The sequence below is a fragment of the Populus alba genome, chromosome 10, assembly GCF_005239225.2.
Source record: "Populus alba chromosome 10, ASM523922v2, whole genome shotgun sequence".
Taxonomy (NCBI): Eukaryota; Viridiplantae; Streptophyta; class Magnoliopsida; order Malpighiales; family Salicaceae; genus Populus; species Populus alba.
In genome coordinates, this window is record NC_133293.1 from 4836443 (window position 1) to 4860955 (window position 24513).

Here is a 24513-nt window from a genome sequence, read left to right on the forward strand (position 1 = left end):
TACAGATACCATTCCTAAGGAACGACATGTCGCATTACAAGTCCATCTGGCACATCTGTGACAGACTTTCAGTCGTTTTGCACGACGTTTCTTTGCAAAAGTGCTTTCACCTGTTCCAGGCATGTGTGAAATAAAAGAATTGGAGGACTCACCTGATAATCGGACCTTTGCTTCAATCAGCCAACGAATATCTTCAGGAATTCCATGGTTCATTAACAACCTCAATCTTTCACACCTAGCACGGTAAATTTTTGTAATCGCATTCTGAGGCAGAGCGGGAAAATACTTTTTCAATTTTTCAAGAGTGGTGTCCATTTTCAAAAGAGAATTGGAGACGAGATTCAAAGAAGAGAGAAAAAGCTAAGAATTGTACAAATATATACAGATATCAGTTATTTGGGAAACTGAAAGAACCGACTTAAGTCACGGAGTACCGTTATCCGCCATTTGACCGGGGTGATAGACTAGCAAAACAAAAGTCACACTAAAAAACAAAAAAAATGTGAGAAAAACAAAATAATCAACCTTTATCAATAAGATTATTCAAACCAATGAATTCATTTTCACTAGGAAACTCATCAAAGTAAGCTTTTAAACGATGTTCATTTACCTTCAAAACATTGTCATTCTTTGGATTCTCAATATCAATGGCCCCATAAGGATACACATGTTTCAAAATAAATGGACCGCTCCATCTTGATCTTAGTTTTTCAGGAAATAAATGGAGTTGAGAATTATAAAGCAAAACTTTTTGACCAGTATCAACTTTTTGACAATTTTCACAAGTTTTGCAGAATGCATGTGTGTCCTTGAACATGGTGGGCCAATAAAATCCATTTTGTAAGATTTTTGCAGTCGTCTCTCTTGATGAGAATTGACTCCCACATGCTTCAGAATGACAAAGTTTAATGACATTACTTATCTCATTGTCGGGAATGCATTTTTGAAATATTTGATTAGGACAATTTTTGAATAAGTAAGGGTCATCTAAGTAAAAGTTCTTCACTTCGTTCAAAAACTTTCCTTTGTCTTCGGTACTTCAGTGAGCTGGCAAATCTCCTGTTGCAAGAAAATTGATATTTTTAGCAAACCAAGGCATTGAACTGAGAGAAAGTAAGGATTCTTCAGGAAAGTAATCATCGATTGGTGGGATGTCAAATGTCAAATCTGTTGTCACTTTTGACACAAGATCAGCATCAATATTTTTGGTGCCTTTTTCATCCGTGATTTCTTCCTGAGAATAAATCATTTGCAAATCTTCAGATTCATCCAACTCAGTTTTACTCAAAGTAGATTCAAGTTGATCATGAACTAATTCTTCAATAAGATCTACTTCTTGTAAATCATTATCATCTCCAGGTTGCTTGCAAATGTTGAAAATATTCATCTCCAATGTCATGTTTCCAAAAGATAACTTCATGAGTCCATTCCTACAATTAATCAATGCATTAGAAGTTGCAAGAAACGGACGTCCTAAAATAATAGGAAATGAATTACATGCTTCAACAGGTTGCGTGTCCAAGACAATAAAATCCACAAGATAAATGAATTTATCGACTTGTACTAACACATCTTCGATTATTCCTCTAGGCACTTTTACAGATCTATCGGCAAGTAAAAGAGTTACTGAAGTTGGTTTTAACTCACCTAGATTGAGACTTTGAAAAACTGAATATGGAAGTAAATTCACACTAGCTCCAAGATCAAGTAAAGCTCTTTCAATTTTATGTTCTCCAATAAAGCAAGAAATTGTAGGACAACCAGGGTCTTTATATTTCAAAGCATTATTGTTCTGAAGAATGGCACTTACTTGTTCGGCTAAAAAGGCTTTCTTTTTCACATTCAATTTTCTCTTCATAATGCACAAATCTTTCAAAAATTTAGCATAGGAAGGAACCTGTTTAATAGCATCCAACAAAGGTATATTGATCCTTACCTGTTTGAAAATTTCAAAAATTTCAGAGTTGTGATTGACTTTCCTTTGTTTGGTCATGGCATGAGGAAATGGAAGTGCTAGCGGGGAATCAATCTTTTCTTTGCAATGTTCAGGTTCAACCCCTTCCTTACCCTCAGAGATAGACTCATCATCTTTCTCACAAGGTTTAAGAATGGGTTTTTCAATAACCTTACCACTACGAAGAGTGATGACTGATTTGACTTGATCCATGTGTTGGCTTCCAGAACCACTTGCATTTGCATTGTATTGCCCTTTTGGATTTTGTTGTGGTTGAGATGGAAACTTACCTTTTTCTTGGAAACTGAGAGCAGATGTTAACTTTGCAAGAGTATCTTTAAAATCTGTCATGCCTTGAGCAAGTTGAGTGTTGATTGTCTCTTGCTTTTGAATGAATGCATGCAATGTTTCCTCAAGATTTCTTCTAGGAGGTGGAGCATAAGGAGGTGCATATCCATGAGAATTTTGAAAATTATGGTGTGCTTGAAACGGTGGCTGTGAAGTTTTTGCATTGTTGCTATCACTCTTCCAACTAAAATTTGGGTGATTTCTCCAACCAGGGTTATACGTTTGTGAGTATGGATTATGGTTGGGCATTTGAAAACTGTTTAAAGCATGGGCTTGTTCATGGAGGCATTCCTTAAAAGAAGGCAAAGTTGGACAATCATTTGTTGAGTGTTCCTTGGTTTCACAGATTTGACACACAATGTCTTGAACAGATTTTAATTGACCATTCTTTTTCAATTCTAGTGCCTCGACTTTTCTAGCTAAAGATGCAAACTTGGCTTGGAGATCATGATCTTCCCTAAGGTTGTGCATACCTCCACTAGATGTAAGAGGTTGAGTTTTACTTGGTGCCTCATAAGTACCTGTGGTGTCCCAATTTTGAGCATTTTCGGCTAGCAAGTCTAGGTACTCCATTGCTTCATTAGGGTCTTTATATTCAAAGGTTCCATTGCACATCAATTCAACCATTTGCCTATCTCTAGGTGTTAAACCTTCATAAAAATGTGAAACCAATCTCCATGTTTCAAAATCATGATGAGGGCAAGTATTAAGCAAATCTCGATACCTATCCCAACATTGGTAAAATGTTTCTCCTGGTTTTTGAGTGAAAGTGATGATTTGTCTTTTGAAAGAGTTTGTTCTGTGAGACGGAAAAAACTTCTTTAAAAATTGTTGTTGCATTTCATCCCAAGCACGAATGGATCCTGGTCTCAAATTTTGTAGCCATGTTTTAGCTTTATCTTTTAATGAAAAAGGAAAAAGCTTTAATCGAATGGTGTTCATGCTACAATTTGAGTCATTATATGTATTACAGACCTCCTCAAATTCCCTTAAATGCAAGTATGGATTTTCTAAGTCTAAGCCATGAAAAGATGGTAAAAGTTGAATAATGCCTAGCTTAAAATTAAAATGAGATGCATCAGGAGGGAAAACTATGCATGAGGGTGCACTTGTTCTTATGGGATTCATGTGGTCTCTAAGTGTTCTCATACGGTTATTCTTATTCTCATTATAAAGCGATTGATTATCTTCTTCGGCCATATTTTCTGAAAATGATGAGGATACCCTACAAAGTCGACCACTTAATGTACATGACCAAACTCACATGCACGTGTAAAAAGAGAATAAAAAGAAGAAAAGAAAATAGAAGACAAAGAAACAAAACAAAACAAAGAAAACAAAAGTTAGATAAAATGAAAAGTGAAAAGAGAAAATAAATTAAATATTATAATTTATACAAGAATTTACCTCCCCGGCAACGGCGTCAAAAACTTGACACGACCAAAAGCTTGATGTCTTCTCCCAAGTGCAGGAGTGTCGAAGTAATAAATAACCCGGCAAGACCGGGGTCGAACCACAGAGAGGTTAATTGTATAAATTATACACAACAATAACAATAATAATAACAATAGTAGTACTAGTAATAGTAATAATAATAATAATACTCAGTACGTGGCGTTGTTATACCTGAGAATGATCTAAAAGATCGGGTCACAGGTTTCCAGCCTATATACTGAGTTTATGAACAGATAATAATAATAATAATAATAACAACAACAACAACAATAATAAAGAAGAGAAGGAAGAAATTAATGAGAACTTTGAGTTGAAAGATTAATGTAAGGATTAAACAACGATAAAAATAAATGTCAAGGTTAGAGGATCCACTAATGGTACTTCAAACAAGTATAGTATAAACTTTTATTACTCAATTGGAAACCACACATAAAGGAAGTTCCAATTAGATTATAAACTGTTAACATGATTACATTAGTTATCTTATTCGAATAAAGCTAATACTTGTAAATGTTGGCAGACATTCATGATTATAACTTATGTTAACAACAAATCAAGTTCCTTTCATAGCTCAGGTGTCGGTTATACCATACAGATGGGCTATGAAAGTACCAAGTATTTGTTGTACCAAGTGTTATACAACATAAATCTAGATTAACCATTTAACAAGCAAAGTATTAAAAGTGAACAAGATAACAAATATAAAACATGTTAGTATCCAACGTTAAGGTCCATGTTAAGTTTATATTATACTTATTCTTACACCATTAGTGTACCCTTTTCACCTTGACATAATTAACTTAGTTAAACATAATGAAAGAAAGAAACATAAATGAACAAGATAAGAACATAAATGAGAAAGAAGTTAACTAAGTAAAGGAAAGGAAATGAAATGCATAAACTTGATATTAATGAAAGCAAAACATAAGCAATACAAAGAGAGAAAGCAAAGCATGATCTTGATCTGGAAACCAAGATGCCTCAATACATGGTAAGTGCCTCCTTTTATAGGCCAAAATTTGGAACTATTGATTTGTTAATTAATTGATGAGTGGGTGGCCACATCTTGACTTGGTGACAATCCTTATCTTCTTGTCTGAACAAGACGTCATTGCTAACATGATAATTTGCCCAGAATCCTCAAGAATGTTCTAGGAAATTGTCTCAGCTTTCCAACAAAAAAAAGATGAGGTCATTTGGACTTCTAGAACTCAAGATATGGGCTGAACACTAAATAGTGTCTAGGCTGCAGGACAGCTTCGGACTTCTTCGTTGTTCCTTCAGTTTGGACTTCAAAACGGCCTTTTTAAATCTTGGGCTCCTCATGAAAGTTGTAGGCCTTACCTTTCCATCCATATAAAATGGACCTAAATCCGAGATCTAGAGCTCCAGATATGATCCAATTACCGAGCAATGTTCCGGTTTGGACTGCACCGGCATCTCTTTTCTAAGTTTGGCCATCTCTTTGTCCTTTCACTTTCAATACTTAAACTCATCAATCAATCCTTTTATTTATGTGATAGGCCTGCATTTAAGATGAGCATTTACCATAAATTAAGGTATCTTATAGTATCAAACTTGTTATTATAAAACATGCTTTAATTAAGGAGTTATTGATACTTCAAGTGCAAAATGATGATATAAAACCTTGATAAACATGCACTTTTAAGTACTAATCATGGCTCATCTTTCCTTGGTTTTCCTATCCACTTTTCTTAAAAATTGGCAAACAGGGTTTTTTTTAGTCATATTTCCAAGACTAAGACAAGCATGTTCTTTATGGAATTGTGGCCATAAATCATGAATTGCATGATGCACATCTCCACTAGAGTGCGTCTCAAAAGTCAATAGAAGATTATCTAAAGACCCCTTACTTAGGCCATCCTTAATGAATTGTATTTTTTCTTCATGGTTTACAGATCCCATTCCTAAAGAACGACATGCTGCATTACAAGTCCATCTAGCACATCTATGACAGACTTTTAGTCGTTTTGCACGACGTTTCTTCATAAAAGTGCTTTTATCTGTTCCAGGCATGTATGAAATGAAAGAATTGGAGGATTCACTTGATAATCAGACCTTTGCTTCAATCAGCCAGCGAATATCTTCAAGAATTCCATGATTCATTAACAACCTCAATCTTGCACATCTAACATAGTAAATTTTTGTAATCGCATTCTTAGGCGGAGCGGGAAAATACTTTTTCAATTTTTCAAGAGTGGTGTCCATTTTTAAATGAAAATTGGAGGAAAGATTCAAAGAAAGGAGAAAGAGCAAAGAATTGCACAAATATATACACAGATATCAGTTATCATGGGAAACTAAAAGAGCCGACTTAAGAGTCACAGAGTACCGTTGTCCGCCATTTGACTGAGGTGAGAGAGACCATCAAAACAAGAGTCATACCAAAAAGAAACATAAAAACAATGTGAGAAAAAGAATCAATCTTTATATACAGGATCACCCAATTCAATAGAGTCATGTTCAACTGAAAAATTGTCAAAGTAAACTTTCAAATGATGTCCATTTACCTTGAAAACATTGTCATTCTTTGGATTTTCGATATCACAGGCTCTATATGGATACACATGTTTCACAATAAAAGGACCGCTCCTTCTTGATCTTAGTTTTTCAGGAAATAAATGGAGTCAAGAATTATAAAGCAAGACTTTTTGACCAACATTGAATGTTTTTCTCAGTATTTTCTTGTTATGAAACTCTTTGATTCTAACTTTATGAATTCTTGAATTTTCATATGCATCATTTCTTATTTCCTCAAGCTCATTTATTTGTAATTTTCGTAGCTAAATAGCATCATCAAGGTTTGAATTGAAAGCTTTAATAGCCTAATAAGCTTTATGTTCAAGTTCCACAGGCAAGTGACAAGGTTTTCCATAGAATAGTCTATAAGGTGACATACCTAATGATGTTTTATAAGCAGTTCGATAAGCCCAAAGTGTATCATTAAGTCTTAAAGACCAGTCTTTCTGATTAGGGTTCACTATTTTCTCCAAGATCTGTTTGATCTCCCTGTTGCTACCCATTTTTTGACCCATGTTTTTAATATATTTTCAAAAAATCCAAAAATAGAGAAAAAACAATGAAAATCCAAAAAATATGTTTTTTTAATATATTATCGTCATTTTAGCATTTTCAACGTCGTCTAAAAAAGAATTTAAATTTTTAAAAGATTTTCAAACACGTCCGACTTTTCGCGCATCATTTTTAAATCATTGATTTTCCTCATTGAGTCGACATTGATATTGCTCGTTTTCAAAAAAATACAAAAAAATAAGAAAAATCAAAATTTACAAAAAAGAAAGAAGTTGAGGGACCAAGTTGAAAAACCTAGCAACATTTCACCTATAAATACTAGTCTTCTCAACACATTCAAGAGGGGGGCAATTTTAAAATATCAGAAAATACAAAAAAAATAACATAACCCTAAACCTATCTCTACCAAGCCTGCCGCCCCCCTTCCCCCCTGGTTTTAATTTTTTTCCTACAGCCGCCGGCCACAAACAAAAGCCAAACAGCCACTTCCCTCAGCCTCTACCCACGCCGTTGCCCCATTTTCTTCACCTTTTCCAGCCAACAAAACCGGAGCAGCCACCTCAGCCGGACTCTCCCCTCCTCTCCCTCAGCCGGACTCTCCCCTTCTCCTCAGCCGGCCCCAAGCCACAAAGAAACCATTACCCCCTCACAAATCTTCTCTGCAGCGGTCACCCAAAACCAAGGAGAAGCCGCCGCCCCAAACCGCTGAAAAGAAACAAATCGGAGAGCACCTCCTCGTCTCTGCTCTTTCTTCCAGCCAGACAGCGACGGTCCTTCCCTTCTCGGAGGCAAAGAAACCAGCGGCCCTCTCTCAGTCGACCTCCATCAACTGGCCGAATAGCCTCCAGCGGCCACCAGCACCAACACCCATCAGATCTGCCAAGAGAAGTGAAGATCGGACAACCATCCCCTCTCCACCGCAGCCATCACAGGCCACCAGCAGCCCACACACGGCCGTTCCCCCTTGGCCTCGCCACCACCGGAAGCAGAGAAGAAGGCGAAACCGAGAAGAAGTAGATCCAAAACGGAGAAGGAAGAAAGAACAAAAACAGATTTGAAACCAAAGAAAAATTTAAAATCTACTGCTGTTTTTGCGTTGTTTCCCTTGTTGCAGGTGACGGTGACCTCCACCGCCGGCGTGGGAAGACAGAGGGGAACAAGACATCCCGAATCCCCTGTTCTTTTCTGGTTTCTCGCGGCGGCGCGTGAACCCACGCGCCGCCAGTGACGGTGGCGCGTGGGGAGACGCGCCGCCAGTGCTCCTGCTGCCCATGAGTTTCACAGAACTGGTCCCTGCACTGTTAGGGATTTTTTAGGGTTTATTTTGTAATTTTTTAAAATTGTTTGATGTAATATTTGTTTAATTTGAATTTTTATTTGTATGTTGTAAATGTGGATGTAACCAAAAAAAAGAAAAGAAACAAAAATAATATAGTAAAAGTGAATGTGGGTGTTTGTATTTGTTTTATTTTTATATTTTTTAATGATAAAATTGCAGATATTAAAGAAGAATTTAATATTTTGATTGGATCACGGTTAAGAATTATTAACTTATACGTAAGTTATATTTCTAATTTCCGATGAAAAGACAATTATTAAAACTTCTTTAACGCATTAAATTCGCGAAGCAGCTTACCTCAGGTAGGGTGCGTTACGGGTGCTAATACCTTCCCTAACCACAACCAGTCCCTTACCCGCAATCTCTGACAGACCAGTACATCCGGTTTCCTAGTAGCCTTCAATAAATTACTAGGTGGCGACTCCAACGAACCAATTCAAGCAAACGATAAACAACGATAAAGATCGCCAGCCGATGCCGCGCGGATTTTCCGGCGTGCAACACTCCCTATTAGCAAGTTCTACCTGTCCACTCATCTGATGGTGATAAGGGGTGGCAACTTTATGTGTGATTCCATATTTCTTCATTAAAGACTCAAATGGCTTGTTCCAGAAATGTGTTCTACCATCACTTATCATGACTCGAGGGATTCCAAATCGACTTAAAATATTTTCTTTTAAAACCTTTTTCACTGTTTTGTGATCATTGTTTCAACTTGGATTTACCTCTATCCATTTTGAAACATAATCTACTACGACTAATATGTACAAGAAACCAAATGATGGAGGAAATGGACCCATGAAATCTATACCCCTACAGTCAAAGATCTCAATGACAAGAATAGGATTTAAAGGCATCATATGATGTTTTGAAATAGATCCCAGTTTTTGAAAATTTCCACAAGTCTTGCAGAATGCATGTGAGTCCTTGAACATGATGGGCTAGTAAAATCCAATTTGTAAGATTTTTGCAATTGTCTTTCTTGATGGGAAATGACCCTCACATGCCTTAGAATGACAAAATTTAATGACACTACTTACCTCATTGTCAGGAATGCATCTTTAAAATATTTGATCAGGATAAGATTTGAATAAATAAGGGTCATCCCAATAAAAGTTCTTCACTTCGTTCAAGAACTTTCTTTTATCTTGGGTACTCCAATGAGCTGGCAATGGTCTTGAAACAAAAAAATTAACAATATTAGCAAATCAAGGCATTATAAAGATAGAAAATAAAGATTCATTAGGAAAGTAGTCATTGATTGGTGTGCTATCAGATCTCGAATCGGTTGTTAATCTTGACAAATAATCTACGATGCCTTTCTTATCTTTGATTGTGATATCAAATTCTTGAAGTAACAAAATCCACCGCACAAATCTAGCCTTAGAATCTTTCTTAGAGAGAAGATATTTCAAAGCTGCATAATCACTAAAAACGACAACAGGTGAGCCAACAAGATAAGATCTGAACTGGACACATGCAAATAGTACTACAAGTAATTCTTTTTCAGTGGTAATGTAATTCATTTGAGCAATATTTAAAGTTTTACTTGCATAGTAAATCATATAAGGTTTCTTATCTTTTATTTGTCCCAAGACAGCATCCACAACATAATCACTAGCGTCACACATTATTTCAAAAGGTAGTAACCAATCAGAAGGTTGAATGACATGAGCATAAGTAAGCAAGCTTTTAAGTTTAACAAAGGCTTGTTCACATTGTTCAGTTCATTCAAAAATATTATCCTTTGTTAAAAGGTTACTCAAGGGCTTAGATATTACAATAAAATCTTTGATGAATCTTCTGTAAAAACCAGCATGTCCTAAGAATGATCTAACATCTTTAACAGATTTTGGTGTTAACAAGTTAGCAATTAACTCGATTTTAGATTTGTCAACCTCAATTCCTTTTTATGAAACAATGTGACCAAATACAATGTCGTTTGTTACCATAAAGTGATATTTTTCCCAATTCAGTACAAGATTCTTCTCTTCACACCTGTTCAAAACCTTTTCCAAGTTAGTTAAACAATTATCAAATAAATCACCCAAAACAAAAAAAATCATCCATAAAAATCTTAAGGAAACGTTCAACTATACCACTGAATATGCTTAGCATACATCTTTGAAACGTGGTTGGTGCATTATATAATCCAAAAGGTATTCTTTGATATGCAAAAGTACCAAATGGACATGTGAAAGTAGTCTTCTTTTGATCTTCCAATGCAATTTCAATTTGGTTGTAACCTGAATAGCCATTTAAGAAACAATAAAATTCATGACTTACAACTCTAGGATTTGATCCATGAAAGGTAAAGAGAAATTATCTTTTCTAGTCATTAAATTTTCAAAATTGTGATTGACTTTCCTTTGTTTGGTCATGACATGAGGAAATGGAAGTGCTGGTGGAAAATCAGTCTTTTCTTTACAATGTTCAGATTCAACCCCTTCCTTACCCTCAGAGATTGACTCATCATATTTCTCACAAGGTTCAAGAGTGGGTTTTTCAACAACCTTACCACTGCGAAGAGTGATGACTGATTTGACTTGATCCATGTGTTGGCTTCCAGAACTACTTGCATTTGCATTGTATTGCCCCTTTGGATTTTGTTGTGGTTGAGATGGAAACTTACCTTTCTCTTTAAAACTGAGAGCAGATGTGAATTTTGCAAGAGCATCTTTAAAATTTTTCATGCTTTAAGCAAGTTGAGTGTTGATTATCTATTGCTTTTCAATGAATACATGCAATGTTTCCTCAAGATTTCTTCTAAGAGGTGGAGCATAAGGAGGTACATATCCATGAGAATTTTGAAAATTATGGTGTGCTTGAAACGGTGGTTGTGAAGTTTATGCATTATTGTTATCACTCTTCCAACTGAAATTTGGATGATTTCTCCAACCAGGGTTGTATGTTTGCGAGTATAGGTTATGATTGGTCCTTTGAAAGCTATTTAAAGCATGGGCTTGTTCATAAAGACATTCCTTGAAAGAAGGCAAAGTTGGATAGTCATTGGTTACATGTTCATTTGTTTCATAGATTTGACACACAATGTCTTGAACAGATTTTAGTTGACCACTCTTTTTCAATTCTGATGCCTTAACTTTTCTAGCTAAAGATGCAAACTTGGCTTGGAGGTCATGATCTTCCCTAAGGTTATACATACCTCCACTAGATGTATGAGGTTGGGTTTTACTTGGTGCCTCATAAGTGCCTGTAGTGTCCCAATTTTACGCATTTTCAGCTAGCAAGTCTAGGTACTCTATTGCTTCATTATGGTCTTTATCTTCAAAAGTTTCATTGCACATCAATTCAACTATTTGCCTATCTTTAGGTGTTAACCCTTCAATCTCCATGTTTCAAAACCATGATGAGGGAAATTATTAAGCAAGTCTCGATACCTACCCCAACATTGATAAAATGTTTCACCTGGTTTTTGAGTGAAAGTGGTGATTTGTCTTTTGAAAGAATTGGTTCTGTGAGATGGAAAAAACTTCTTTAAAAATTGTTGTTGCATTTCATCCAAGCATGAATGGATCCTGACCTAAGATTTTATAGCCATGTTTTAGCTTTATCTTTTAATGAAAAAGGAAAAAGCTTTAATCTAATCGTATTCATGCTACAATTTAAGTTATTATAGGTGTTACAAAGTTCTTCAAATTCTCTCAAATGCAAGTATAGATTTTCTAGATCTAAACCATGAAAAGAAGGTAAAAGTTGAATTATGACTGGCTTAAAATTAGAATGAGATGCATCAGGAGGGAAAACTATGCATGAGGGTACACTTGTTCTTGTAGGATTCATGTGGTCTCGAAGTGTTCTAACTCGATTATTCACATTATGAAGTGACTAGTTATCTTCTTCAGCCATATTTTTTGAAAATGATGAGGATACCCTACAAAGTCTACCACTTAATGTACATGACCAAAAGTAAGAAAAAGAATTTACCTCATGCATAAAAGGAAGAAGAAAACAAAAGAAAAGGTAACAAAACAAAAAAAAATAAAGTTAGATACAAGAAAAGTGAAAAGTAAAAATAAAATAAATACTATAATTTGTACAAGAATTTACCTCCTCGACAACAGTGTCAAAAACTTGACATGACCAAAAGATTGATGTCTTTTTCCAAGTGTAAGAGTGTCGAAGTAATAAATAACCCGGCAAAACTGGGGTCGAATCATAGGGAGGTTAATTGTATAAATTATAGACAACAATAATACAACAACAACATTAACAATAATAATGCTAATAATAACAACAACAATAACAATAACAATAATAAAGAAGAAGAAAAAGTTGATGAGAACTTTGAGATAGAAGATTAATGTAAGGATTAAACAATTATAAAAATAAATGTCAAGGTTAGAGGATCTACTAATGGTATTTCAAACAAGTATAACATAAAACTCTTATTATTCAACTGGAAACCACACACAAAGAAGGTTCCAATCGGATGATTTGTTATTAATAGCTCATTATAAATTGTTAACATGATCTTATTAATTATCTTATTTAAGTAACACCAAACTTTTAAATATTGTCAGGAATTCATGATGCTAACTTATGTTAACAACAAATCAAGTTTCTTTCATAGCACAGGTGTAGGTAATACCATACGGTTGGGCTATGAGAGTGCCAAGCATTTTTTGTATCAAGTGTTATACAACACAAATCTAGATTAACCATTTAACAAGCAAGGTATTAAGAATTAGTAAGATAAAAAGATAAGACATGTTAATATTAAACATTAAGGTCCATGTTGAGTTTACACCATACTTATTCTTACATTATTGGTGTAACTTTTTCACCTTGACATAATAAACTTAGCTAAACATAATGAAGAAGAGAAACATAAATAAACAAAATAAGAACATAAATAAGATACAAGTTAACTAAGTAAAGAAAAGGAAATGAAAAGCATAAACAAGATATTAATGAAAGCAAAACTTGAGAATTACAAAAAATATATAAAGAGAGAGAGCAAGAGAAAGTTCTTGATGTGAACAACCAAGCCCCTAAATGTATGGCAAATGCCTCCTTTTATAGGCCAAAATTTGAAACTATTGATTTGATGACTAATTGTTGAGTGGGTGGCCAACTCTTGACTTGATGAAAATCCTTATCTTTTATCTAAATAAAACGTCATTGCTAGCATTAGAATTAGAACCACCCGTACTCATAAAAGTTATAGGAAATTGTTTTATCTTTTCAAGAAAAACAATTGAGGTTATTTGGACTTCTAGAACTCGAGATATGGGTTGAACACTGAACAGTGTCTGGGTTGTAGGACAGATTCAGACTTCTCCGTTGTTGCTATAAGTTAGAGTTGAAAACGGTCTTTTTAAATCTTGGACTCCACATGAAAGTTGTAGACCTATGTTTTACCGAATCTGTCCAAAACATTGAGGTCATTTCGACATCTAGAACTCGAGATATGACCCAATTACCAAACAGTGTTCTAGTATGGACTGCACCAACATCTCTTTTTCTAAATTTGGCCCTCTCTTTGTCTTTTCAATTTCAATACTTAAACTCATCAATCAATCCTTTCATTTATGTGATAGGCCTGCATTTAAGCTGAACATTTACCATAAATTAAATGTATCTTATATTATTTGGTATGTTATTATAAAACATGCTTTAGTTAAGGAGTTATTGATACTTCAAGTGCAAAATGATTACATAAAACCTTAATAGAAATATATTTTTAAGTATTAATCACTACCATGCCAGACCACCGATCTTGGGTATGGCTGGGTTACTAGGTAGCTGGACCTAATATCATTGTATTGTAAATATTAAAAATATTATTTTTTGTATAAGAAATATTGTTATTTTTATTATAATGAATATTTTTAATAGTAAAAATATTAATATTTGTGTTATTAATATTATTATTTTTTATTATAATTAATAAAAAAATTATAAATTTGAAAAAAACTATTGTCAATATGGAAAAAACAACATAAAATTGATTTGAAGGGTAAAATAAAAATTTATTATTATTATCATTAATAATTTTGAAACAAAATATTATTGCTATGGAAGAAAAACTATACATTTGATTTCAAGGGATTAAAAACTATAAGAACTTGGTCAGGCGAGTTTAAAACTATAATTAATATTATAAATATTATTATTATTATCATTAATAGATTTAAAAAAAAAAACTATTATTCTTATATGAGAAAAACCATAATTTTTTTAAAAGATTAAAAATATATAAAAAATTGAGTGCATAATTTAAATATATTATTAATATTATAGATATTATTGCTGAGCAGCCACGTCCAAGTGTACCCTGGATTTAGCCGCCTGCCAAGGCCACACATCCCATAGATTTAGATGTTGCCAAGTCAACTTGGTCACCTGCCACGTCCAAGTGTCCCTTGTACTTGGCTCGTTATTAAGTCTTGGTCTCGTGAAGGTGACTGTCTGCCAAGTCTACATATTCCTTAACTGTCAAGTTGACTTGGTCGCCTGCCACGTCCAAGGTACCTTGGATTAGGCTACTTGCTAGGTCCAGTTACCTTGGACTTGACTGTTGTCATGTCCAAGAATAAGGGTTTCAGCATACGTGGTGGACCGCTGCTACCTTGGACTTGATCCGCTTAAAAAAATATAAATGAAATTTAAAGGTTAAAATCAATTATTATTAATATTATTTCATAATAATTAAAATTATTAATATAATCATTAATAAATTTGAAAGAAATATTATTGATGATTTCATTTGAATGGTAAAATTAAAAATTATTATTGTTATTGTTATTGTTATTGTTATCATTAGTAAATTAAAAAAACTATTATTAATATCAAATAAAAACCATAAAAATATTTTTTAAAAAGATTTAAAAACATAAGAATTTGGACAGACAAGTTAAATATTATTAATTTTTTTAAAAAAAAAAACATTATTACTATAAGAACTATAAAAACATGGGCAAGACAAGTTTAATAATATTATTAATATGATAAATATTATTATTATTTATATTATAATGTTATTATTTTTATTATAATTAATATTGTTACTATAATAATTAATAAATTTGAATGGATCCTGCCGCAAAACTCATTAGGCATAGATCCAGAAACATGACAAATTAGATATGGATCCGGACTGTGAACCCAAAAGAATTGAATCCTGTCACAAGACCATCAGAGTTAGGTCGTGTAACAGATCTATTCGCCATGGATCCTGCAATGGAATACTAATAGGTCCGGTGCACAATCTAATTTTCTCGGGTTCAAACACCGTATCTAAATTTTTTTTATTAGGATGCAAGGCTAATAAATTCATTGTTAAAACCCAATTCTCTTAGAAGCTGTGCCCGGATCCATTCGCTTGAGTCTGACATCAAGTTTTAAGTCAGGATGCAATGTTGACGAGTCTTGCAATAAAACCCAATTCTCTTGGGTATATGAATATTAGATTTTGATAATATTTTTTTCATCAAAATAATCAATCACAGAACTTACTCAGATATTTGCTTATTTGGTGAGGTGAGGTTAGTAAGAATTTTTTTTTTTTTTTAATGTTTAGTATTATTACAATATTAACAACAACAACAATAATTGCAGAAATCAAAACGTTGTCGGAAAAAACAAACAAAAACCCACCTTCACATCCATTTTCTTTTAGTTTCCAGGAAACGACAAGAAATCTGGCAAATCTTGGAGGATTGAGAGCTCGCTTGTCGTTGAAGCAAGCAATATCAGATTGCCAAAACGACGACGAAGAGTGTCGACGTTGGCGTTTCAGGCTTTCCTCTTCGATGGCTGCTTTTACATGGGGTTCTCTTCTTAGGATCACTTTCTTTCTTCTCCTTATTGCCGCTGTTGTTTTCGGCTTCTTCACTCTCCCTGTTGAAAAGGTTCCATTTTTCCATCCGGGTTTCTCTCACTTTTACTTTTTTTTATTTTTTATGATGTGGGTTTTTTTTCCTCTTTTGTGTTTGATTTTGATTTGGAGTTTTTGGTTGATTCATAGCGTATTGTGGTTTTCTGTTTTAGGGTTGTTTGGTGTTTCTGGTGAGGATGCATTTGTGGTTTTTAGGTACAGTTATGGTTTTGCTTGTCTGTCTTTGAAATTGAACTTATTGGAGTGTGTTTCTGTGCAATGTGATCGTACCCCAGTTTCATTTCCATGTAGCGATATATAATTTTGAAATAAATTGATTCTTTATTCAGTGTTTAAACTAATGGGACACTCCCCGGAGTTGTTGTGGGCTGCTAACGGACAAATGAAAATGTGTGTTTTGTTGTCGGGTTAAGGTTGCATATTGATTCAGGTTATTCTTACTTAGGCATGTAAATGTAATGCAATCTCTATTCTCTCTGCTATCATCTCTGTGTGGCTATTAATTTTCATGTGGGGAATGTGATAAAGATCTGTTGCAGTGACAGGACTTTGTTCTGAATTACTAGATTCGTTGTTGCCTTACTTAAGTGGATGTTTTGTATGTTATTTACAATGTGTCATGCCCCAAGTCTCTTGCATTGGGTGTCTATGTCCTGTGATTGTCAAAGTGGGCTAGCACTTTTGGCTGAAGAACTATGGATGATGGGCCTGTAGTATTACATTGCACTGATAATGAATGAGTGTGCATTGAGTATGCTTGAAATTGTGTATTTGTATTGACTAAAGAGGTTTTCCTTGCAGATTTTGAAGGATTTCTTGTTATGGGTTGAGCAGGATCTTGGACCTTGGGGTCCTCTTGTACTGTAAGTCAATTTTATATACCCAATGTTCCTTGCACTTTTTAATTTGCTGGATATTAAATTGTTTACCTCGATTTCCTTAGCTGACTGTGCATGGCCATAAATAGTTCCTATACTTATTCATTGGGAAACCCTTTGCCTCTCGATTTCTCAGCTTGTAATCAATCACTTGAACCTTTATGTTTATAACCCACCCACCCGCCTCCGCACTGTCACAAAGTACATCGAAAACAATTGACCTTCCATCTCACTTTTATTTGGTAATTTACAGGGCCGTTGCATACATTCCTCTAACAGTCTTGGCTGTTCCAGCAGCAGTGCTTACTGTAAGTACTGATAATCTCTCTGGTGTTTTTACCTGCTTAGTTATCTTTTCTTAATATTTTAAATAATCAATTATTTCATTCTATTGTTTTCTATTTTGTCTTATCTGCCTTTTGTTTGTTCTCTAACTTCCGAACTCCCAATTCTTTGACTTTGATCTTTCTCCACCTGCATATCTTCAAGCAGTCATGGAAGAAAATTTTGCATGTATAAGCTGTAGCTCTCTTGTAACTTGGTCTCCATATTTCAGCTTGGTGGTGGATATCTTTTTGGGTTGCCACTCGGCTTTGTTGCTGATTCTATTGGTGCCACCATTGGTGCCGGGGCAGCTTTTCTTCTAGGAAGAACGGTAAGCTATTAGACTCTTACAATGGTATATACTTCCTAGTTTCAGCAGTATAATATTCATAGAAGGAGAAGATGAGTGCCTTTTTGTTCTTGAATCTTATGCTAACTCGCTCATCTAAGCTTACTTTTGTTGTTTATAGAATACCATTAATGACTTGAGAAAGAAAGGAAACAATGTATTTCTTGTTATGTACTTTCGTTTCTTTTTGGTGTTCAATTCTTATTAGCTTTTCTATGTTTGATACTGCAAGTGAGTGTTTCATTTATGTCTTATTCTGATGCCTTCAGATTGGGAGATCTTTCGTTGTCTCTAAGTTGAAGGATTATCCGAAGTTTAGGTCAGTAGCAATTGCAATTCAGAAGTCTGGCTTCAAGGTTTGTGTACTTCTTAATTGATCCACAAAACTCCAGTGATTTTGTTTCAACATATAGTTGCAAGTTCCATGTTTTTCCTTTTCTTTCCTGTCAATTTAATTCTAATTTTGCTGTATCTCTTCTCTGAAATCTCTAAACTTTCTTATTTTGTTGCACAGATTGTTCTGCTGCTACGACTTGTTCCTTTACTGCCCTTTAACATGCTGAATTACCTGCTTTCTGTCACTCCTGTTCCGATAGGGGAATACATGCTGGCTTCCTGGATAGGAATGATGGTATGTTCACTCATCCAGCAGTACTCTCTGAATTTATCTTAATGCCATAGTGCAATACAAAAGTTTTGCTTATGAAATGACATGTATTTAAAATGCTGCAGTGTGATACAAAAGTTTTGCGTATTTAAAATTCTGCTGTGATACAAAAGTTTTGCTATGAAATGCGAAATATGTAACTAAAAAAAGATGTTTATTTTCTTGTGAATAAATTGAAAGATGGCGTGGGTGCTTGATGGGCCTGTTGAGCCATGTTGAAGTGAAGTGGTCTCCACTTTGATTGCCCCCTTTTTGGTATAAATTCTGAAGCATGTTTTGCAATGTTTTTTCCTGACATGTGCACTGAAAGATTGTTTGGTGTGAAGATTACTGACCAAAGGGAGGAAGTCCCAGCCCATAGAAGAACTGACTTATTACTGTGGGCGGTACTTGATGACTTGTTTTAACAAATGTTATGCCTAGTGCTTTTATTAAGCTAGAGCGATGTGAAGTTTATGGACCAAACATTTCAATTACTGGCTAGTTTGTCTCCATGTAAATCCAGAAAACAAAGTAAATTTGGTTAAAAAAAATGTGGAAATCTAAGGTTTTTCTTTTGTTGTCAATTCTTCCCTGAAATGTCATTAATTACTTATTATGTTAGCTCACGAGATGTTCATGAAAGAATTTAATTGAGAAGGTAGTACTGGTTAGAGTCATGCCACTGTATCTAACGTGGTATTTCTTACAGCCAATAACACTTGCTTTCGTATACATTGGAACAACTCTCAAGGATCTTTCTGATGTGACGCATGGGTGGAGTGAGTTTTCAACTACTCGTTGGGTAAGGACCCTATTTTTTTCATATATGCTCTTTAACTTTTTGAGTCATTCTCTGAGTCATCTTTTTCATCTGAAGTCTGATATATTTGTGGCTCTTTTACTGTGGATGTAGGTGTTTATCATATTGGGCCTTCTTGTATCTGGTAAGTTGCAATGACATGCCAGCATGCATCTTTTTGACGTAGTGATTTGTAGCTATGAGGACAATGAGGAAACTATGGTAGTATGAAGTAGTTAGCAATTGTCAATGCATATCAAGGAGTCAAATGAACTTAACGTTGTGTTGTGTGGCTGTCTGCATCTAATCACCGATTAAGCGATAATTGAGTGGGAATAACGTAGTGATTTGATGACCTGATAAAGAAAATGTTGTGAAACAAAAGGAGAAAAAAGTAACCAATGCCAAAAAAAAAAAGGTGCTCAAGAATTTTTATATATGAAACTCTACTTCCAAACTATCTTTTTGACGCATGCGTGTAAAACTTGAACTGATCAGTGTTTTCTTTCAACCCTTAAATTTATGAATGATAGATAGTTGCGTTGAGAGAATTTGAATGCATCAGCAACAACAAAGTCTTAATCCGAAACTAGATTGAGAGAAATTGAATAGGCATTGTGGCTGTATATCATGGATTACTTCAATTTGAAATCTAATGACAACCTTCGTTTGCCGTGTTATCCTGTCTGAAATCTGACTGTATTTACATTTTTATTTATTTATTTATTGCAGTGGTTCTAATCTTTTGTGTTACAAAAGTCGCCAAGTCTGCTTTGGATAAAGCTTTGGCCGAAAATGAAGATCTAGATTTCATATTGGCCTCGTCACAATTAACTATTGTGGCGGATATTCCTGTTAATCTGAACCAGCCTCTTATTATCAAGATAGACCCATCTGAAGACAAGCATGAAAAATGAAATTCATAATTCGTGTAAATTCTTTTCCTACCTTTTTGATGGGCAATGCTCTTATTTAATAGTTCACCATTAAGTGCCTGTGATTTGTTCTTCGCATATCTGTACAGTCCTATCGTTTACAAAAAGAAAAAGAAAAGAAGGTTAAAAATAAACAAATTTGTAGGTATGGATTGAAGTGGCTGATCGGCATTTAAAATAGTGTTAAATGAGCTTTGTCTTCTCTAATGGGATTAAAAAATCACCGAAGAATGAAAGAAATCATTGTTTCTAATGCGTTTTGCTGCATCCTTGTAATGGATATGTTGTCTTTAAAGTATCTGTATTTTCCCTTCCGCTTGCGTAAGTGGCGGTTTTTTCAGTATCCGGTCTCCTATTATGAGTTTTTATTTTTATGGTTTTGATATCTTCATGATGTTTTTTAATTCTAGTACACTTTAAAAAGAATCCGAACTACCATGCCAACTGATATTAAATTCAAGGGTGATTTTGGATGGAAAAGGTTACCAGCATCACCTTTTAGAGGAAGGATTTTTTTTTTTTTTTTGATCAAATGTAAGTATATAAATTAGATCAGAAGTGACAAGAACAAAATATACAAGCAAATACATGAGGGAACAGGCTCCCTTTGAAACTTAAAAAAGGGGAACAAGCTACCAAGAAAAAGGCATGCAAGTTGCAGGGGAACAAACTGATTTGGTTAGCCTAGAAACCTAGTCAGAGAGAAGGTGCCAAGCCTTGCCGAGAGCCTAAAGAGGGCCATGAACAAGAAAACTGAAGCCGCTACCATGCAGAAACGCACAAGAACGCAGCTGATCAACAATAGCAAAACAGACGACACTACAAGCCAAATGAGCCACCAAAAGACCAACAGCCGATAAGCAACAGAGGAGAAGAGAACCCATAATTCCAAATTAGCAGGAGATGAAGATTGCCGATGAACTAGCACTGCAAAGAAGACAAAGCCTCTGATGTGACCAAGCACTAACAAAACAATTGATTGATGAAGGATAGAAGATTCCTGGTGCTTAAATGATGCGGTTGTTGGATACGATCCGTAATGTTGGTCAAGGTAAAATCAAGTACTCCCTAGAAGTTGTGGCATTTGGTGAACAGTAAACACCATTGTTGACAGATGATATGAAGTACTGTTTGATAGCATAGTTGGAGGTGGTGTTATCTGGTCCCGACAAGCATGTTATTTAACAACTTACTACTGAGAAGCCATGGTCCCCATATTGTATGTTGAGATCCAAAATCAAAGGTAACACTTTCACATATTAAAATGCTTTAGGGTTAGAAAAGTTAGTTCGAGACTTGAAAAGGAGGAAATCCAAAATCAATTCCAATGATGAGAGGTGAAGCAAGATCATATGCAGCCTCATCATGAAAATATTTAAATGCATTGTGGGTTCCATTGGCTCTCTTTATTTTTCATACTTTCTCTAACAAACGAAAGGAAAGCCATTTACAAGTTTTTGTTGCCATATTTCGGCTTTCCCGTTGTCTTCTTGTGCTCAACTTTGGTTGTGGTTAGGTCCTACCATTTCCACTGTGAAAGGCTAGGACCCTACAATCTAAGCATCACATACATCCATTCTAGGCCAAAACCTAAAAAGTTCTGGTACTATATCCTTATACATGAAGCACATCCCTAGCTAAGTGAACGGGTCTAAATATCTTTTTGTCAGATTTCATGGTGACCTAACATTTCGAGACCCTAAATTTCAGCATCTTTCCTCTTAGGGGCTGCATCAATGGTTGTCATGATCATACACAGACATCAGGATTTGAAAGCAGAGTCTTGAACTTGAGTGACAGGCCAATTGAACTTCAGATAAGGGTTGGATCAATACTGAGAAAGGTGCAAGCCATGTTCTTCTAAGAGACTAAAATGTAAGAGCATATACAAAGCCTAAATGCCTAATAGGAGTGGCAGTACTAGTAGTGGAGGTATGAAGAGCTTGCCATATTACTATGATGAAGCACGTCAACTTTACATTTGGGTGCTTGACACTGGAGGTGATTTCTCTAGGATGGTCAAGCAGCAATATATTAGCCTTGAGGATCTGAGGGATTATTCTAAGAATAGAATTTCCAGGGATCATCAAAGAGGCTGCATATCGGTCTGCAAGAAACCCAGGCCTAGTTTTTGTTGACTTTTCTTTGAATTTATGTAGTTTGTGTTGGGTGGTTAATGAAAATCAAAGCTTGTTTTCTTGTCCACATCTTTAACATTAATTTCAATTTGTCTTGCTTTTTAATTAATTATGTGTCTTGAAAATTACAGATTGTGTTATCACAATACTATCCTAAAGAATAGTAATGTATTAGTGTAGCCTCTTTTCTTGCTTCTCTGATTGGTTCAGTACCATTTTGATGTTAAATACTCTCACACTTGCGTTTATATTGTTGAGGATGATTTCATGGAAGAGGAAGAAGTTGAAGAATACACGTACATGAGATGTTTCATTGGCTATCAACATTGAAAATTAACAGTTTGTCCAATTTTGTTTTTAAGAATGATACTTGCCCAAAAGAAAATTGTAGGAAAGATGCATATACCAGAAAAGTTTTAGAAAAAATAATATATTTAATAGACTATATTGGTTACAACAACTTCACACGACCATATTCAACCCTAATAAAATTCAAAATCTCAAAATCAAGCCTTAATTCTTACTCTTACAACAACGTAACCCTGAAATTGCAACCATATTCAACCCTAATAAAATTTAAAATTCTAAAATCAAGTTGGAACTCTAACTAAAATTTAAATCTGAAACTAAAATCCAAACCCAATATCTAAACTATAAACATAAATCTTAAATCCTAAATTCCCGATCCAAATCCTAAACAAGTCCATCTTGTCACCCTTTTTTTTATTGTCTTTATCACATAATTATTTTTTTAAAATTATTTTACTTGTATTAAATCCAACCCAACAATCTCTTATAACATTATCTTTTTTTTCCCTAACCTATTTAAAAATAAAATGTTCCATTATTCAAGTTTTATTACCATTGTTGCCATGTTCATTTTGTTATTGTAACATCACAATGTGATCTATAAAAGGGTTATTGATTTAATTAATTTAAAATGTTCCATTATTCAATTTTTATTACTATTGTTACTATGTTCATTGACATCACAATGTGATCTATAAAAGGGTTATTGATTTAATTATCTTTCTTAATCTCATTACTTTACATAACCATATTGCCTTCATTCACCTAGAAAAACATGGTTTGAAGTTCTAAGCAACCTAATTATAGAAATTTATATTATGCTAACAAATAATAAAAATAATAAAATTCCAAAATAGCAAGCCTAAAACAATAATTAACTCGTTGATTCACTTAACCATTTTCCCTTTGTTTACTCTTTCACATGAAAATGCATAGTTTGAAATTCTACTACTCCAACATAAATATGGAAATTCATAATTTGTTCAACAATAATAATGTCTCAAATCAGCAAGCCTAAAACAATTATAAAAGTAGAATCAAATACAAGTAAAATAAAATATGAACTCATCACTAAAAAATAACAAATATATACAACTAATACTATAATATATAACCAACTATATCTAAGTCTGTTGTTTTTTTATGGAATGGCTTCATCTACAACACGTCATGGGTATGTCTAGGTGCATATTTAGTCATGATATCATTTAGATGTGATGCCTATTTGATTGAATCAAGAGTAGAATGGCAAGCGCAAAATCAATTGGATGCTAGGGCATGTTGTACATTATCAATGGCCTTATAAACCATAGTAGTAGCTCATTGATCCTCATATAAGTTTATCTCAGCCTAATATTAACATGACATGTATCAATCCATACATAAAATATAGAACTCATTGTTTATAATATGTTAATGAAAAAAAAAATACATACAATTCTATTAATCTGCGATGTCTGGGGCTCGTACTTCAACCTACTCCAAAGCATCAACTAAAATCACAAAATGTACATCTATAAAATTCTCCCTACCATGCATGCCACTTTAAGATACAACATTGATGTATTACCTCCAAATTATTATCATTTTTACCATGATGACTAATTGCATGTAGCTCATCATTTATGTTGATGTCAATTGAAATGTGTTAGTATCACATGAATTGTCACATAACATGATTGAAGTAATACAACTCCACCACCTAAAAAATATATCAAAGTAATGTCCATGTGTCCCTAGAATCTTTACAAACTTTAAGAGCATCTAAGAGCTCATCTTTTAAGTAAGGTGTCTACTCTTTATTATAAATAATTTACAAAAAAAAAAAATTATGTAATGGGCGTGTAGACAAGACAATCAAAGTTAAAAAAAAAAAAAAAACTTTTGTAACTCGTATCTAATGAGACTGTTGTCTATCCAACTCACTATGATAAAAGTATAAAATATGAATTGGATTATCTATAAATATCCTAGTCCCACAACACTTGGCATTACAAACCATAAATTTATCACATGTTTAATCTAATTATAATTTATCTGCTAATGAAAATCTATTTCAAAATATATATTACCTCAATCCTAATAGGAGTTCTAGCTAACAATTTTATCTAACATTTGGTC

At 34.2% G+C, this 24513-nt stretch overlaps 2 protein-coding genes across 6 annotated transcripts; both read left to right on the forward strand.

The window, feature by feature from the left end:
• The first annotated feature begins 15330 nt into the window (after positions 1-15330).
• LOC118034497 (uncharacterized) lies at positions 15331-20005 on the forward strand. 5 transcript variants are annotated; one of them, XM_035039810.2, is made up of 10 exons: positions 15331-15658; positions 15793-16024; positions 16813-16874; positions 17143-17197; positions 17446-17544; positions 17832-17918; positions 18077-18193; positions 18921-19013; positions 19125-19155; positions 19743-20005. In XM_035039810.2, exons 2-10 carry the CDS (start codon positions 15926-15928, stop codon positions 19925-19927), a joined length of 828 nt encoding a protein of 275 aa, XP_034895701.1. In that variant the 5' UTR covers positions 15331-15658; positions 15793-15925; the 3' UTR covers positions 19928-20005. The 5 variants fall into 5 exon arrangements, with proteins under 5 accessions (XP_034895701.1, XP_034895704.1, XP_034895703.1 ...); XM_035039813.2 differs by having other exon boundaries at positions 15800-16024; XM_035039812.2 differs by having other exon boundaries at positions 15331-15653.
• A 1630-nt stretch (positions 20006-21635) lies between these two features.
• LOC118034537 (uncharacterized) lies at positions 21636-22205 on the forward strand (the record flags this gene model as incomplete). Its single annotated transcript, XM_035039870.2, is given in 2 exon segments — positions 21636-21790; positions 21792-22205. Coding segments are annotated over 2 exon segments (447 nt in total), but the record flags the coding sequence as incomplete, so codon positions are not given.
• Between the last annotated feature and the right edge of the window lie 2308 nt (positions 22206-24513).

Coding starts and splice junctions, on each gene's coding strand:
- LOC118034497 (XM_035039810.2), top strand. CDS start 15,926: ATGGCTGCTTTTACATGGGGTTCTCTTCTTAGGATCACTTTCTTTCTT. Junction 18,194..18,920: donor CTTCCTGGATAGGAATGATG/GTATGTTCACTC, acceptor TATTTCTTACAG/CCAATAACACTTGCTTTCGT. Junction 19,156..19,742: donor ATTGGGCCTTCTTGTATCTG/GTAAGTTGCAAT, acceptor TATTTATTGCAG/TGGTTCTAATCTTTTGTGTT.